General features: G+C 42.3%; 1 protein-coding gene across 3 annotated transcripts in view; it reads right to left on the bottom strand.

Moving 5' to 3' along the window:
* The window catches only part of LOC129851160 (zinc finger protein 362-like), a 23,035-nt gene extending 13,789 nt beyond the window's left edge, over positions 1–9,246 (bottom strand). The window contains exons 1-4 of one of the 3 annotated variants that reach the window (XM_055917503.1): positions 8,761–9,241; positions 4,493–4,556; positions 3,708–3,960; positions 3,259–3,384 (exon numbers count right to left, since the gene is read on the bottom strand). In XM_055917503.1, coding sequence (XP_055773478.1) covers positions 3,259–3,384; positions 3,708–3,960; positions 4,493–4,555 — 442 coding nt within the window. In that variant the 5' untranslated portion in view covers position 4,556; positions 8,761–9,241. Of the gene's footprint in view, positions 1–3,258; positions 3,385–3,707; positions 3,961–4,492; positions 4,557–8,054; positions 8,661–8,760 lie in introns of those variants that run through there. The other 2 variants (XM_055917504.1, XM_055917505.1) reach the window with 2 other exon arrangements.
* Between the last annotated feature and the right edge of the window lie 7,399 nt (positions 9,247–16,645).

The raw sequence follows: 16,645 nt of genomic DNA, 5'->3' as shown, positions 1-16,645 counted from the left end.
CCAAGCGTCGGCTGGAGTGGTGTAAAGCTCGCCGCCATTGGACTCTGGAGCAGTGAAAATGCATTCTCTGGAGTGATGAATCACGCTTCACCATCTGGCAGTCGGACGGACGAATCTGGCGGATTATTATGGCAGATGCCAGGAGAACGCTACCTGCCCCAATGCAAAGTGCCAACTGTAAAGTTTGGTGTAGGAGAAATAATGGTCTGGGGCTGTTTTCATGGTTTGGGCTCGGCCCCTTAGTTCCAGTGAAGGGAAAACTTAGCGTGACAGCATACAATGGCCAAGTTAACAAACAGATCACAGACCATTTCCAATCCCACCATACCTTCTCCGCAATCCGGTTTCCGAGCTGGTCACGGGTGCACTTCAGCCACGCTCAAGGTACTAAACGATATCATAACCGCCATCGATAAAAGACAGTACAGTGCAGCCGTCTTCATCGACCTGGCCAAGGCTTTCGACTCTGTCAATCACTGCTTTTTTATCGGCAGACTCAACAGCCTTGGTTTCTCAAATGACTGCCTCGCCTGGTTCACCAACTACTTCTCAGATAGAGTTCAGTGTGTCAAATCGGAGGGCCTGTTGTCCGGACCTCTGGCAGTCTCTATGGGGGTACCACAGGGTTCAATTCTCTGGCCGACTCTTTTCTCTTAATATATCAACGATGTCGCTCTTGCTGCTGGTGACTCTGATCCACCTCTACGCAGACGACACCATTCTGTATACATCTGGCCCTTCTTTGGACACTGTTAACAAACCTCCAAACGAGCTTCAATGCCATACAACACTCCTTCCGTGGCCTCCAACTGCTCTTAAATGCTAGTAGAACTAAATGCATGCTCTTCAACCAATCGCTGCCCGCACCCGCCCACCCGACTAGCATCACTACTCTGGACGGTTCTGACTTAGAATATGTGGACAACTACAAATACCTAGGCGTCTGTCTAGACTGTAAACTCTCCTTCCAAACTCATATTAAGCATCTCCAATCCAAAATGTAATCTAGAATCGGCTTCCTATTTCGCAAAAAAGCCTCCTTCACTCACGCTGCCAAACATAGCCTCGTAAAACTGACTATCCTACCGATCCTCAACTTCAGCCATGTCATTTACAAAATAGCCTCCAACACTCTACTCAGCAAATTGGATACAGTCTATCACAGTGCCATCTGTTTTGTCACCAAAGCCCCATATACTACCCACCACTGCGACCTGTATGCTCTCGTCGGCTGGCCCTCGCCATATCATATTCCTCGCCAAACCCACTGGCTCCAGGTCATCTATAAGTCTTTGCTAGGTAAAGCTCCACCTTATCTCAGCTCACTGGTTACCATAACAACACCCACCCGTAGCATGATCACCGGTCATCTCCAAAGCCAACACCCACTTTGGCCACCTTTCCTTCCAGTTCTCTGCTGCCAATGACTGGAACTAATTGCAAAAATCACTGAAGCTGGAGACATCTATCTCCCTCACTAACTTTAAGCATCAGCTATCTGAGCAGCTTACCGATCGGTGTAGCTGTACATAGCCCATCTGTAAATAGCCCACCCAACTACCTACCTCATCCCCATATTGTTTTTTACTTTTTTTGCACACCAGTATTTCTACTTGCACATTCTGACAAAAGTCAGAATTTACCGTTTACTAGGATTTATTTCCTTAAACGGTAATATGGGGAAAAGGGGCTGGACGGAACCAAAGCAAAGAAAGTAAATATCAAAGCTTCCCCCTCTCCTATCTAACCTGCCTACCCACTACTTACCTATCTTAGCACCACCTGGTGCCCTACCCAAAATACAGGGGGTGGTCCGCCCAGGTCTTACCTAGTGTGCCTAGACATTTAATATACTACGGGTATATGTATGCCTCTTGCCTAAGCACTCCCAAAGTGCCTTCTCCATCCCCCCTGGGAACAAATGAAACAGAATATAACACATAACAGACATAAGCAATCAGCTCCCTCAGCAACAACTTACATAGTACATACCAAATCTCTTTGAGAAACAACCAACACTTTATCACAATCAAATTCTCCAGAAAAAAAAAATCTCTCTCTCTCTCTAATCTCTCCAAAATATTCAATCTTCTTCCTCCTGAACAGAACACTGGCTTTTATATAGCTTCAGGAGTCTAATTGGATACAGCTGCATCTTGACGAGGGGGCGGGGTCAGCTCTCTAATCATCCATTAGCCATTGAGTCGACCAATCAGCTGGTTGGGGAGGCTTCCAGGAAGCCATCTCCTGAAACACACACACTCAAATACAACACAGAAACTGGGGAACGTAACAATCATCTGCACATCTATCACTCCAGTGTTAATTTGCTAAATTGTAATTACTTCGCTACTATGGCCTATTTATTGCCTTTCCTCCTTACTCCATTTGCACACACTCTATATAGATTTTTACATTGTGTTATACTGTACTTTTGTTTATTCCACGTGTAACTCTGTGTTGTTGTTTTTGTCGCACTGCTTTAGCTTTATCTTGGCCAGGTCACAGTTGTAAATGAGAACTTGTTCTCAACTGGCCTACCTGGTTAAATAAAGGTGAAATAAATAAAAAAACAATGACATACTAGATGATTCTGTGCTTCCAACTTTGTGGCAACAGTTTGGGGAAGGCTCTTTCTTGTTTCAGCATGGCAATGCTTTCGTGCACAAAGTGCGGTCCATACAGAAATGGTTTGTCGAGATCGGTGTGGAAGAAACTGACTGGCCTGCACAGAGCCCTGACCTCAACCCCATCAAACACCTTTGGGATGAATTGGAACACTGACTGCGAGCCAGGCCTAATCGCCCAACCTCACTAATGCTCTTTTGGCTGAATGGAAACAAGTCCCCGCAGAAATGTTCCAACATAATTTGGAAAGCCTTCCCAGAGGAGTGGAGGCTGTTTTATAGCAGCAAAGGATGACCAACTCCATATTAATGCCCATGATTCTAGAAAGTTGGACCAGCAGGTGTCCACATACTTTTTTAATTACGTAGACTTTTTCAGAGACAATGCTGAAAATTATATATTGAGATGTTCCCTTTTATTTAGTCGCTCAAGATAGGAATACTCTTTGTGCCTACTCCTTGGCTGAAGTAGTTTGAAATCACACCGATATGCCAAAAGTCATGTCACATTTTGAGAGGCCTGGATTAGTCTACGGGCCAACAGTACAGGATTCTGGAAAAAGGCTGTGGAAGTCTGCCTCTCTTTCCGTGTATGTGCCAGGAGGCACAAATGTCAAAACAATGTTATTACCTGATAGGTGATTCGTTCTAGAGGGTTGGTCAATGATTTGACGCAAATGCCAGTCTTCCCACAATCCTCTTGCTTTTATAGCCGTCTTATCGTCCAGATTCAAATTTACATCACCAAGAATACGTCCTGTTAGAGATGTGCAGAAAATGCACATCATTTACGAGAAATGCTTTTACAGGAAATATAAAGCCTTGGCTCATAAGACTCAATAACAATTTTCCTTATCTATCCATTTATCACGGGTAGAAAAATATAAGTATTACAGTAATTACAAGAGACAATTTACAAAAAGTAAATGGGATGTGTGCCAATAATTTGATGAGCCTGAGGAAAATGGGATGGAGAGTGATCGCATGACATACAGTAGAGATGCATTCTGATGTGAACCACCTCTGAGAATGGGTGAATTTCTTGCACATCACTAACTGAGTGAGGTGCGATCAGGGTACCTGCGACTGAGCTGGAGGCCGTCCGGGTGTGCAGGGCAATGTCTGGCTGGGACAAGCTGTGGACATGGAGACCTTGTTGCATCTGCTGCAGTTTCTGAACTGACATCTGGACTTGCTGCCCACCTTCTGTCTGTGTAGGATTCCCCAGTAGTTGCTGTTGGGAGGGAACTGTGGAAGGCGGCAGGTGGGGTGGTCTGATCTTCTCAGCCATCAGCTGTTCCTTGATCTTGTTGATCAACACAATATTGTCCATCTGACAGCAGGTAGACAACACAGAGATAAGAGAACAGTCAGTTAAATCTCAGACATTCTCATTTTGGAAAATACTGACTGTGACCAAAGTTATCCTACTTACGCTTGTCAGTCAATTTTGGGACTATAATTGATGTTTATGACTGCTACGGCCACATAGGCTGTTCACAACCAGAGAAGTTGTTTTTCGGTTAAGTTCCTCTAACATCTTTGAGTGGGCTTACAATTGTGCTGCTTTGGCTCCCTCCAATGGACTCAAAGGGAAATTACTTGAACAATGTAACCTAAGTACATTGACAATAATTTATGTCCTCTACAGGTGAACTGTAAAAATAGTGTGTACTTTACATGGAAATGTGCATGACAAGCAGGCAAAATACCTCTCATTGCTCATGGGTCTCAATGTTACACTGCCTAGAATAATACATTTAAATCTTCCCAATCTACTGCCCACTGTCATCTTCTTCGTCCTCTTGTATACGAACAATCCTGTTGTTGAATGTTAGAGGGTAAAGTCTACAGTTAGTACTCACCTGCCCAGGCATGGTGGGGGGTGGAGGCCAGAAGTAGGGATTGTTAAAACGAGGTTCAGCCATTCTATGAAAAACAAACCAAATGAAAAATTATATTCTGCACAAAAAAATGTAATGTTTTTATTGTGCAGTGAAATATGTGGTTTTACAAGGTCAGTCGTAGTAGTACGGTGCCCCTGGAGAAAATTAGGGCTAAGTGCCTTGATCAAGGGCACCGACAGATTTTTCACAGCTTGGGTATTCAAACCAGCGACCTTTCGGTTATTGGCCCAACGCTCTAACCGCTAAGCTTCCTGCCACTAGACTACCTGCCACTAGGATACCTGCCACTAGGATACCTGCCACTAGCTTGCAGCTAGGATACTTGCCGCTAAGCTACCTGCCACTAGGCTACCTACCGCTAGCCTGCCGCTAAGCTACCTGCCACTAGGCTACCTGCCGCTAGCCTGCCGGTAAGCTACCTGCCACTAGGCTACCTGCCGCTAAGCTACCTGCCGCTTTACAACAACATAGTTTATTCAGCATCATACAATTAATGCAAATGTTTTCAGCATATGAGTTTATAAATAGTTTATAAATCTGCAATAGACTTATATAGTTAATACTTGCCATTTAGCCACATGCTAAATACTGAGCTTATGTTTGTAAATGTATTGTATTCTAGCCTCCCGATTTCAAAGTAAATGGAACTACTTTCTAACTTTCTCCCATTCTCTTCATTCACCATATCCATGACAAAAGTTTGTTTCCACATGCACTGTTGCTAAGTATAGAACTTCCTCCTCACACTGTTCTGAGTCACAACTTTCTAAAGTTGCCCACAGACAGCTGAAAAGTTGCAGAGGATTCAATTCAGCAAGAAATTATTCAAAGAAGAGAAAGCTTGTGAGTCACATGGATCGTCTCCTAGGAATGGAAATACCCAGGAGGCCTTTATTCTCCCTCTGTCAGCTCGTCAGCAGGGTCTTTAACCACCACACTGAATGATGGACATCTCCCCGAAGAAAACACAATCACATAACATGTTAAGCTATAGCTTGTTAAGGAACACTTGAAAGCTGCTATCTGAGAAAGCAGAAATGTTTATTAAAATACAGAGACAGTAAGCAGCTCAGAGCTGAACTTCTACTGTCCATCCTGCTCTAACCCAACCATGGGGTCATCATCTAGTCTCATGGGAAACAGGATAAGCACTTTGTCTCTCCTCCAAATACATCATGAATGATATCTCAAATGATGACAGGTCAGCCAAAGAAATTAGTTTACTTTATGACAGCCAGCATTCGTGATGGGAGGCCCGATGGGAGGCCCGATAGGAGGCCCGGGTCTAGATGGAGTCAGACAGGTTGCATAATATGTTTTTCATACAGTCTTATATAAGCTAGTCCAAAAACTATATAGTGGCATATTGGCAGTTGCCTATAACATTCTGTGATTGAAGATAGAATTGCATAAATAGTTGAGGCGTTTGAAAAAGATATGGTCTTTCTGTAGTCTACTGACTATGACTATTTGACTATGAGAATGTCGATATTTTCACAGGGGACAAAATATCCCCCATCCCCGCTTCCTGATGTTGCATTTAGAGTGTATGTCATTGATTTTCATTACAATATCTCTATATGCAAAGGTCCAATTTGGAAGTATTTGGGGGAAAGAGCATTGCTTCTCTTTGTCCCATGGTAGAGCCTGCTGCTCACTCATAGCTGCCTGAGATCTGTGGAGGTCTTTCTTTCCATTGCTTCTTTTTTCAAGCCTTATGAATTGTTTCATGACATATTGCGTGCTTTGGCACAGACCACCATTCTGATGTCTGTTTGACTTAGCAGCAGTGTAGCACAGTCCATTTGCATGAGCCAAAAGAAACAAAAATGATATCTCCAAGCGTATGTACCTAAACCAAGAAAATATTTCCCCAATTGATGCCGACGGGTGTCTGTTTCACTTCCTGGAGTTACTCTGAGTCTCCTGAGCTTCAGCTGAATATAAACTTGAGTTGATTAGCTCCACCATAAGAAAGCTCAGTCTTTGATATGCCATGTTTGACGTTGGTGATGACAACCAACCATCTTCTCCATTGACAGAGAGTAGTGTCAAACTATATTAAAGTAGAGAGTCCTTGGGGATTCTTCTCAGCCATTCTTTTGTAAACCATTGGCTCAATGGACATTCAGCCTACAACAGGCATAACTGCTATATTCAACTATCTGACCAGACTGGGGAAAAAATCTCTCTTTGCCATGGCTACCCCTTGAAGACTGTATTATCATGGTATTACCAACATATTTTGTAACTTGACTTTGTCTACATCAGTTCCTCTTATGTACAGTATGATAGTTGATCACGTCATTGGACACTAAACTGACTTTCTGAGGTTATTTCAGGGATAACAGGGACATGGTGGAGAACCGAGCCCTGGATCTAATCCAGATGCAAGATCTATAAAAAGTAGTCAGTCCTTAGAATGTCCTGGGGACCTACTGTGTATGCAATCTGAAGTTCAAACCAATTTCCATTAGCAAGACAGTAAGATTTCATCCAATTGATTATCTTAACTATTCCAGGTAACTAAACCTGCAGAGAGGATAGGTGATTAAGAGTGTTTTTCTGATGGTAGGTTGCCAATCTGATGTACTATGTTTCTAATTGATACTCAGCTGGAGTAAAATCCAACATAGCCCCTTGGGAAATTAAACACACTTCACTCCTGTTATTGACTGAGCCACTTGAAGTTATGCCTATCATCAAAGTGTGGAACAACAAAATGTTTAACAACAATGGAGCAAATGTTTCCCATGACCTTTTCACATGCAAATATCACTTGATTTATATTATGTATAAGTAGTGCTTAAGTTGCCATTCAAATAGAGCAATATTACTTTTTCTTTTGTTTGAAGTCTCGTAACTAATCATACAGACCGTGGTTCAATTTTTTTTTTTTTTACAGTATGCAATGTTGAAACATTTCAATTGTATTGAGGAAGCAATGTCTTCAATTGAAATATTACAATATTTTGCATTAGTGAAATAGCCACGGTGGATCAGTTTATAAACTATTTGAGTCATAGCAGAAATGGCTGCATGCTGAAAACATCTGGTGAGATTGAGAACCGCCGTCTGAAATAAATGTGTCTGTAATAAACCCGCAACACTGATGAAATAAATCTGAATGTATCGTTGTGTGACGCAGTAAAACCGCAAATACTCCTGTTTCGCACTCAACATTTTGTCTATTGCTGTGTCTAGACAGTCAGATGTACTAAGAAAACAATTCGACCACTGTAGCCTATATAAACGGCTGGTATAGGGCTGGTCGTGTTTTTAAGGACATTAAAAAGAATAGGCTGCAGGCTATCAATCTTCAGACAATTAGCGGCAAACTAGTAAATAAATCGTGCAACATTAGCCCAACATCACATTTGCAGTAAAATAATATAGGCTATTATTTGCTCTATAAATAATTTTCTCAAAAACAAAGTGATCTATTATTAGGATATAACAAGGGATGACAAATCACTTAAGGATGGTCCAGACTTGTAGACTAAAACAAAAGTTACTTAACTTGTCCTTTATTCTATCCGTAAATCAGCGTTTATTTCCAGACAAAAAAAGACATTTAGAACCTAAAATGCAAACACATAAAAACATCCAATAAGGTGCACTTTGACTGCAGAGCAACTCTAACCCCCCCCTAGCTGGTGCCTCGCTCCAATGCCTCCCACATTCTCAGACAGTTTTATTAAAACATTTCAGACAAAAGGAAAACAAAAATGGCAGCCTGTCATATTTTTGTAAGGTCGGGACGCCATATTCTGCAGATCCCACATTTAAAAACTAGACGAGTCTCGATGCATGCAAATTTGCCATCCATTTATTTGTATTAAGTGTTCGAATGATTGTTTACTTAGATGTACAGGTTTGAATAGCCCGGCTCGAGGAATAAAAAAAATAAGACACTTCCCACAACAAAGCATGCATTGCAAAATGCAATGGGTTACGGTAACTGCTCACTATCCAAATCCACAATTTATTCCCGAAGTAGCAAGCATAGCTGCATTTTATCTGCCGCATTCTTTGTGCTACATTCACAATAGAATTAGAATGTTGACATTTTCAAAAATGGATTGGTAATACACAAGTATTATTTATTTTTGTAACTTTTTGACGACTCAAATGGTAGCAATAACTGCTTTCAATATAGCATTAAGGCAGCCGAACGTTTTTAGAATGCCACGCAGAATATAATCGGGAAACAAATGTATACAAACCTGACACCTCGATTGTAGATTTTATTATATTTGATAAAAGGTTATTTTTTCTCGCCTTCAGTCGAGTTAGTTCAGACCTTCCGGGTCGCCATCTGTTCACTTCTGGGTGCTGCAAGCTAGGAATTGCTTTCACTGAAGCGGTCCGTTTTAAGCAGATTTTCAGAAATAGGTCTACAAAAGTACAAATATAGATATGTTAATTTTGAATATTTGCGCGATATAAACGTGGTTCAGCAGATTATGCGTAATTGTAGTGACATAATTGACAAGCCTTTGGTGTGGCAGGAAGTCAACTGTCTGTACCATAATTTCAAGGCACAGATTTACAGTATGTGATCAGGAGTGGAAAAAAATAAGCTGCATTTAATGGATACACTTAAACAATTCTCAACAAACAATGCCCTGAATTCTCGCAGATGTATACATTGTAAATTGTACAGGTCCCGCTCTTTGAAGGCACGCGTCAGGGGGTTCGCATATCGTATTGGTCTTTGTGACTGGAAAACAAAATCAGTCATTGGACGTTTCAGGTAGCAAACATCCTCATTGCTTGACGCTCACATGTTTTTTTTGTTTTTTTTAATCTCTCATCAATAGGCTACTTCTCAAATGTAAAGGATTTTTCGGATAAGGTTTGAAAATGGGTGTCTCTGTTATACTGTTCATGTTACCCCTATAGCACAGAGTAGCCTATTTGGTGTTTTACCTTGAAACAATAATAATTATACCATGATAATGTATTTTTTAAATGTTGAACAGGCCTAAATATATATATATATATAATATAAGTATTATACCATGATATTACTATTAGTTTCTGTGCTGTAATCACTTTTTCTGGTCAACCATACATTTAGCCATTTTTCATTCCATAAACTTCCTAAAGCTGGTCAAGCACAAGATATGGTAGACTAACTCTTAAAACTATATTTTCCAACTAACACTGGGGGCTATAGAGATGTAGGGTAACTTGAATCCTCTGTGCATGCTTTAGTAAGAGATGGCAGCACTGCACTATTAGATAAGACCATCTGAGTGATGAACTTCTGATACAGACAGTAGCCTACTATCAATGGCAATGTTGCCCAACAACATGCTGTAATTTCCCAACAGAACACATCCATCTATAAAGGACACCCTTGGTGCCAGTTGACACTAGACAAACAGATGCAGAGACACACGAACACACATACAGATACACAGAAATAAAGACCCCCCCCCCCCCCCCCCCCCCCAATTACAGAGGTTGTCAAACTGGTTTCCATGTTGTCTGTACAAACATTGCCACACCCTCTATCTAAATGCACACATGCCCTCAAACTTACCCAGGCCAGACGAGGAGAGAGTGCCTGAAAACATCCCACAGGGGGGGGGGGGGGGGGGGGGGGGGGGGGGGGGGGTGAGGGGAGGTGTACAGGAAGGATGACAGCTGTTTGGCTCACACCGACGTGCTGTGCTGCTGGAGGCTCTTGTGTGCACAGGTAAGACGCTAACTCAAACTTCACAACTATTTAACATAAACTCACTCCTTGATTGAAATGGTCTCATTGACCAACCACCTCTATGCAATGCCGTGGGCTGTAAATTAGATCTGTTCTGTTGTTATCAGGATTTACAGTAGGGCGGTGGAGGCTTGAATGTTAGTTTGCATGAAGACAGAAACTGGCAGTGAAGCATAACTCCAAACAAGTCAGACATGAGAGAGGAGTGCCAGTTTGTGTGCAAGAGTTCTCATGACATTTGCATGGTGGATGATAATGCTTTATGTTTGTTATGTTTCTCAAAAGTTGAAAGGCTAACAAAATACCCCAAAAATCAGACACTGATCTAATTTCTCTCTATTGACATTTCAGTGACTAAAAACAGTAATGGGTGGCTGAGAAGGCCATGGTCCAATATGTACACAAAGAGATATATTGATAAACATAATATAGATATATTACTATCTTAAAAGTATTGCTTGCATAATACAGCATATCTGCTACAGTATTTCACATGATGGGCCTTGAGTTAGTTTAAAGGCCAAGTGCAGTCAAAATTAAAATTCCCTGTGTTTTGTATCATATTGTAGTACAACAGCTGATGAAACTAACACTGTAAAAGTGTGAACAAATGGATTAGTATTATTTTCTGATAGTTGCTCGTTGAAAAATACAATCTACACAAAAAAATACAATCTACTAATCAGCAGGTTTTGCATGGGTGGAGTTTTAGCTTGCCTGGTTGCATCGCCAGGTAGAATCAGTTTTAATAGACCAATAACAAAGAAAGTTCCAAACCTCTGCCAATAAAAGCTAGTTTTCAGTTTTCCTCTACCCTCCCCTCGAAACTGCCGCGCAGCCTCCCCGGGACTGTGGCGCAGAAATACTGGCCCACAGAGAGAAACTCGAGATTGAATTTCACTCAACTTTCTAGAGCAGTGGTCACCAACCGGTCGATCGCGATCCACTGGTGATCTCGAAGGCATTCCTAGTCGATCGCCAAACATTTCTGTAAAAAACCCAACAATAAAGCATTGTTTTCCTATTTATTTTTATTCGTTTCGGAATGTTGACGGTAGGTGCACCCGATTCAGATTCCATTTTGAACCGTTTCATGTGTCTGAAGGTACAAAAATGCCTTCCCGGCGAGCCCAGAGAGCAAATCAAGTGCACTATAAGGTTACCGATGGCCAATCGAATTGCTCAGACGACTGTGCCTGCAGTAACGTAACAGGCAACATACCGAAACAAAACGAACTATTCAAGAGATTTTGTTGTAGGAAGAACGCATCGGAGTATGATTCTATTGCATTGACACCAGTGGAGGCTGCTGAGGGGAGGACGGCTCATAATAATGGCTGGAACGTAGCAAATGGAATTTGCATCAAACAAGTGTTTGATGTATTTGATACCATTCCACCAATTCTGCTCCAGCTATTACCACGAGCCCATCCTCCCCAATTAAGGTACCACCAACCCTCTGTGATTGACACACTAATCTGCCCATACGCTAGACAAATTTGTGCGGCATAACCAATCAGAGCTGCAGTAGGCCTATATGCAAATTAATTGTTGCCATATATGGATCTGTAACGTCTACTTTTAACTGGACTTTTTTTTTTTACTGTATGAGCTGTCATGCGTAGATGCGCTTGTTTTGAGATCAAAGCGAGAGCTGCATGTAGCCACGTGAGCACATTTTGTTCATATCTTTGGCTAGTTAGTGAGTTATTAGACCAGTTATAGATCATTTATAGCCAGCAATAGGGGAGGGATTGCTTCCTACAAGAGCACAACATGTGTACATTTATAGACATATTTTAAAAGCAAGTCAGGTGAAGAGCTTTTTTTTGTCTTAAAGGAGCAGTGTTGTATTTTGAGACAGGCTTGAATAAGCTAAATAGCCAACAGGCACAGGGCAGCATAATTTGTCTGATTCTCAGTAACAATGGTATGTGACTAATAATGCATTTAATTTTGTAAAGTGGTTTCTTGCATCAAACAACACAACAACATTTTCAGTCACATTTTCAGACAAGTGGATAAACAGGTTAATGTCAAGCCCTGTGTGTTTTTTCTCTCTCAAAAGTCTCATGGAATGTACAGGAGGCATACATTGAACACCACCCATTGGCTGCTACTGTAGGCTGAATGATAGAACAGCCTCTGTATGTCCATGTTAAAATGTTATGGGATGTATTTTCTCCATTGTTTTTGATGGTAGGCCACTCTGGTAGGCCTACTACATTATGATCAAATAGCCACAGTACCCTATATGGCCACTGTTAAAACTGTAACTTAAATGTTCACAATGTTCAAGTTTGCGCTCAGCAGACCTCAACATTTGCCCAGTTATAAACATTTTGAGGGAAAATTGCACCTAGCTAAATTCTTGCTTGAGAAATAGTTTTTTGCAAGGAAAATATTTTTGTTTATTTTTGACAATTTTAATGGAAAACTAACTTAAGTACTAAATTGTTACCCAGATATGATTTAATATTGAGATAAAAACAGCTGCAATCAGTCAGGAAGTTAAAGCTTGGTCGCAAATGGGTCTTCCAAATGGGCAATGACCCCAAGCATACTTCCAAAGTTGTGGTAAAATGGCCTAAGGACAACAAAGTCAAGGTATTGGAGTGGCCATCACAATGCCCTGACCTCAATCCCATAGAAAATGTGTGGGCAGAACTGAAAAAGCGTGTGCGAGCAAGGAGAACCCCAAACCTGACTCGGTTACACCAGCTCTGTCAGGAGGAATGGGCCAAAATTCCCCCAACTTATTGTGGGAAGCTTGTGGAAGGCTACGCGAAACGTTTGACCCAAGTGTATGTAAACTTCTGACCCACTGGGAATGTGATGAAAGAAATAAAAGTTTAAATAAATCATTCTCTCAACTATTATTCTGACATTTCACATTCTTAAAATAAAGTGATGATCCTAACTGACCTAAAACAGGGAATTTTTACTAGGATTAAATGTCAGGAATTGTGAAAAACTGAGTTTAAATGTATTTGGCTAAGGTGAATGTAAACTTCCGACTTCAACAGTATGTTCCAAGGGGAAGAGTCAGAGTCAAAACGAAAGGCAGTGAGTGACCTTGTCAATTGTTGCAGAATCACACAGTGTTCACAGGATGTCATCAATACAATACAACAGTGAATAATCAGTGTCCTCGGTTCTTGCACATCCAGTCTGGTGTCAACTACTATCAACAGATATGAGAATAATCCATAAGATTCAGGATGAAGTCTAATGGCCATCAACCGGCACCTTGAGTGTCACAAACACTGGAAGTCATGTATTACAGAAAGGGCAAATATATTAAAATGCTAAACATTCTGTTAATCACTCTAAACTAAATATGAACTTTTGTGATCTTACATTTCCCCATTACACTTCTCAGTTGGTAGAGCATGGTGCTTGCAACACCAGGGTTGTGGGTTCAATTCCCACAGGGGATCAGTACGAAAATGTATGAAAATGTATGCATTCACTACTGTAAATTGCTCTGGATAAGAGCTAAATTACTTAAATGTAAAATATCTATAGGCTATTTCAGTGTCCTAATGCTGCCAGTCCTATCCTCCACATTTCTCCATTTGATTGATTGGTCTTTGTTGTCCTCTGGTTTACAGAGCACTGGCTACCTCAATTTTCTATGTCCACTGATGTCATCGCCCTGCTCTTCCTCAGCTACATCTACTGGGCAGTGCTGCTGATGACCACACCTCTGGTTGCTGTGGAGACCGCCATGTGGTTGCAGTGGCCCCAAGTCTGTGGTGGCGGAGCAGTGGATGGAGACGTGGACAAACAGAGTAAAAATCCTGCATCTCACGACGGTGTGACACTGGAGGTAGAGAACTGGCAGAGCAGGGACACAGACACCCAGAGAGGAGGGAGAGAGGACCAGGACCAGGGAAGTTGTCTGTCCCACATCCTTGGCTTCTTCTGCTGTCTGCTGGTATGGGCTGTCTGTGGCATCTGTGGGGGTCAGGGCTGGAGACTGGAGGTGCTGTGGGTGGAGGTCTGCCTGAAGAGGACCAGCTCCCTCACTCTGTGTCTCCCCAGTCTCCCCAACACCGTCCTGCTTGCTCTGGGTGAGCCCAGCTGGGGCTTGGCCACTGTGACCGTGGCTCTCCTGCTGGTGCTGACGGTGGGCTGGGGCTTTCTCAGACGACACCTGGCCCACACAGAGACGGACCCACACACACCCACAACCACACAGACACACAAGGAGGAACATGGTACTGACATTCAACTGCCCGTTCAAACACTCCCTGCACCACGCACGGCTATGAAACCTGTGATGTCAGTGGCGTCAGCCCCACGGTTTGTTGACACAGAGACAACATGGTCCAGATGCTCCGTTCACAGCCCATGTTCTGGGAACAACATGCAGCTGTCACTGGGTCACCATGGAAATGCTGTCCTCTTATCCCTGGAGTTTTTGTCAGCAGACAGACTAGAGGGACACAAAAATAAAAAAGGACTAGGAGACATACCTCTCACTGGTATTGTGGAGGAACACACAGACAGAAGCCAGCATGGGCTCGGGCGATTTCCCTGCCTGGGGGTGAATATAATGACAGGGTTAATGTGTCTGCTCACTGTCTGTGTGTTACCTCTAAACCTCAGTGTGAATATCCTACTAATCAGGCATACAGAGACAATGCTGGAGTGGAGTTTGAAGATCTTAATGTAGTTGATAACGTAAATTCACATTTGTGACCTGCTGGAGGTCATTTTGCAGGGCTCTGGCAGTGCTCCTCCTTGCACAAAGGCGGAGGTAGCGGTCCTGCTGCTGGGTTGTTGCCCTCCTACGGCCTCCTCCACGTCTCTTGATGTACTGGCCTGTCTCCTGGTAGCGCCTCCATGCTCTGGACACTACGCTGACAGACACAGCAAACCTTTTTGCCACAGCTCGCATTGATGTGCCATCCTGGATGAGCTGCACTACCTGAGCCACTTGTGTGGGTTGTAGACTCCGTCTCATGCTACCACTAGAGTGAAAGCACCGCCAGCATTCAAAAGTGACCAAAACATCAGCCAGGAAGCATAGGAACTGAGAAGTGGTCTGTGGTCACCACCTGGAGAACCACTCCTTTATTGGGGGTGTCTTGCTAATTGTCTATAATTTCCACCTTTTGTCTATTCCATTTGCACAACAGCATGTGAAATTTATTGTCAGTGTTGCTTCCTAAGTAGACAGTTTGATTTCACAGAAGTGTGATTGACTTGGAGTTACATTGTGTTGTTTAAGTGTTCCCTTTATTTTTTTGAGCAGTGTATGTATTTGTGAGTGTGTGTGGCTCTGACATACTGTTAACACAGGGCAGTTTGACTCAAGATTTCAGTGATTCTTTTAATTTCTACACTAGCCGAACAGAATAACAATACTGTGTCATAAATGACGTATTGAAATGAATGTCAAATCAAAAAGTTTATATGGACAATGAAGTTCACAGAATGAAGTAAGGTATTACAGGTGGGAAATGCAGCTTTCATTTGACAGTACGCCAACTTCCAAGTTAATGTGGAAATGTACAACACTGCTATTAGGGATGTTATTGACATATACTTCTCTGGGTGGTTCATTCTCAATACACTGCCTTCTCAAATGTTCCCCTCTAAGGCAGAATCACTCCCACGGAAAACATCTCACACAACCATTGCTGCTGTAAAAGGACTGAAAATGCCCTTCAGAGGCTACGTTAATTCCAATAATCATCTGAATAATTAGCTTCTGTTCAGACTGTGCCTTTGTTCAAACTATAAGAGAATGCTGATTACGCTCAACAAAATATTATCATTGTGAGCAGAGTTCCATTCGTCATCTTTCTCAAGGTCACTGTGTTTACGTACTCCCTGATCTAAACTCTGGCCAACACTATCTGGTCTACTAATAATGTCTATGGCATAATTTTGAGTGAAGGCGCTCTCTCCAGCTCAAGTCACTACAGTTATGGTACCTGTGAGAGAACAGCCCAACTTTATCTCTCGCATCCCCATTCCCTAGTAGGGGACAGTGACACACAACACTCCCACCTGAGCCACGTTACCTATATGGTGAGGGTTTCATAACGAGGATCTCCCCATGGGAAAATATCTTTCAGTTTAAATGGACAACTTCCCCTGATGTGAAGTTAGATTCATTACAGGAGTGTAACTGAAGGTAGAAAACAGAAATATAGATGAAAATGTTACTGAGATGTCCTGGTGGTCTGACTGACATGAACAAAGGCTCTCTGTTGTTGACTGCTCCGTTGCCAGGTCCACAGTTCCCCTGTAATAATGATGCAATTGGTATCAACCTGCCCCAAAATAGCATGAATAATTATGCATGAGGCCATCAAACTACAAGCAGCTCTGCCATCATAAAGTGGCCTCCAACAACAGCATTGATG

This window comes from Salvelinus fontinalis, chromosome 3 (assembly GCF_029448725.1).
Source record: "Salvelinus fontinalis isolate EN_2023a chromosome 3, ASM2944872v1, whole genome shotgun sequence".
Lineage (NCBI taxonomy): Eukaryota > Metazoa > Chordata > Actinopteri > Salmoniformes > Salmonidae > Salvelinus > Salvelinus fontinalis.
The sequence above is the reverse complement of the archived record's forward strand: the minus strand, read 5'-3'. Positions and strand labels throughout refer to the sequence as shown.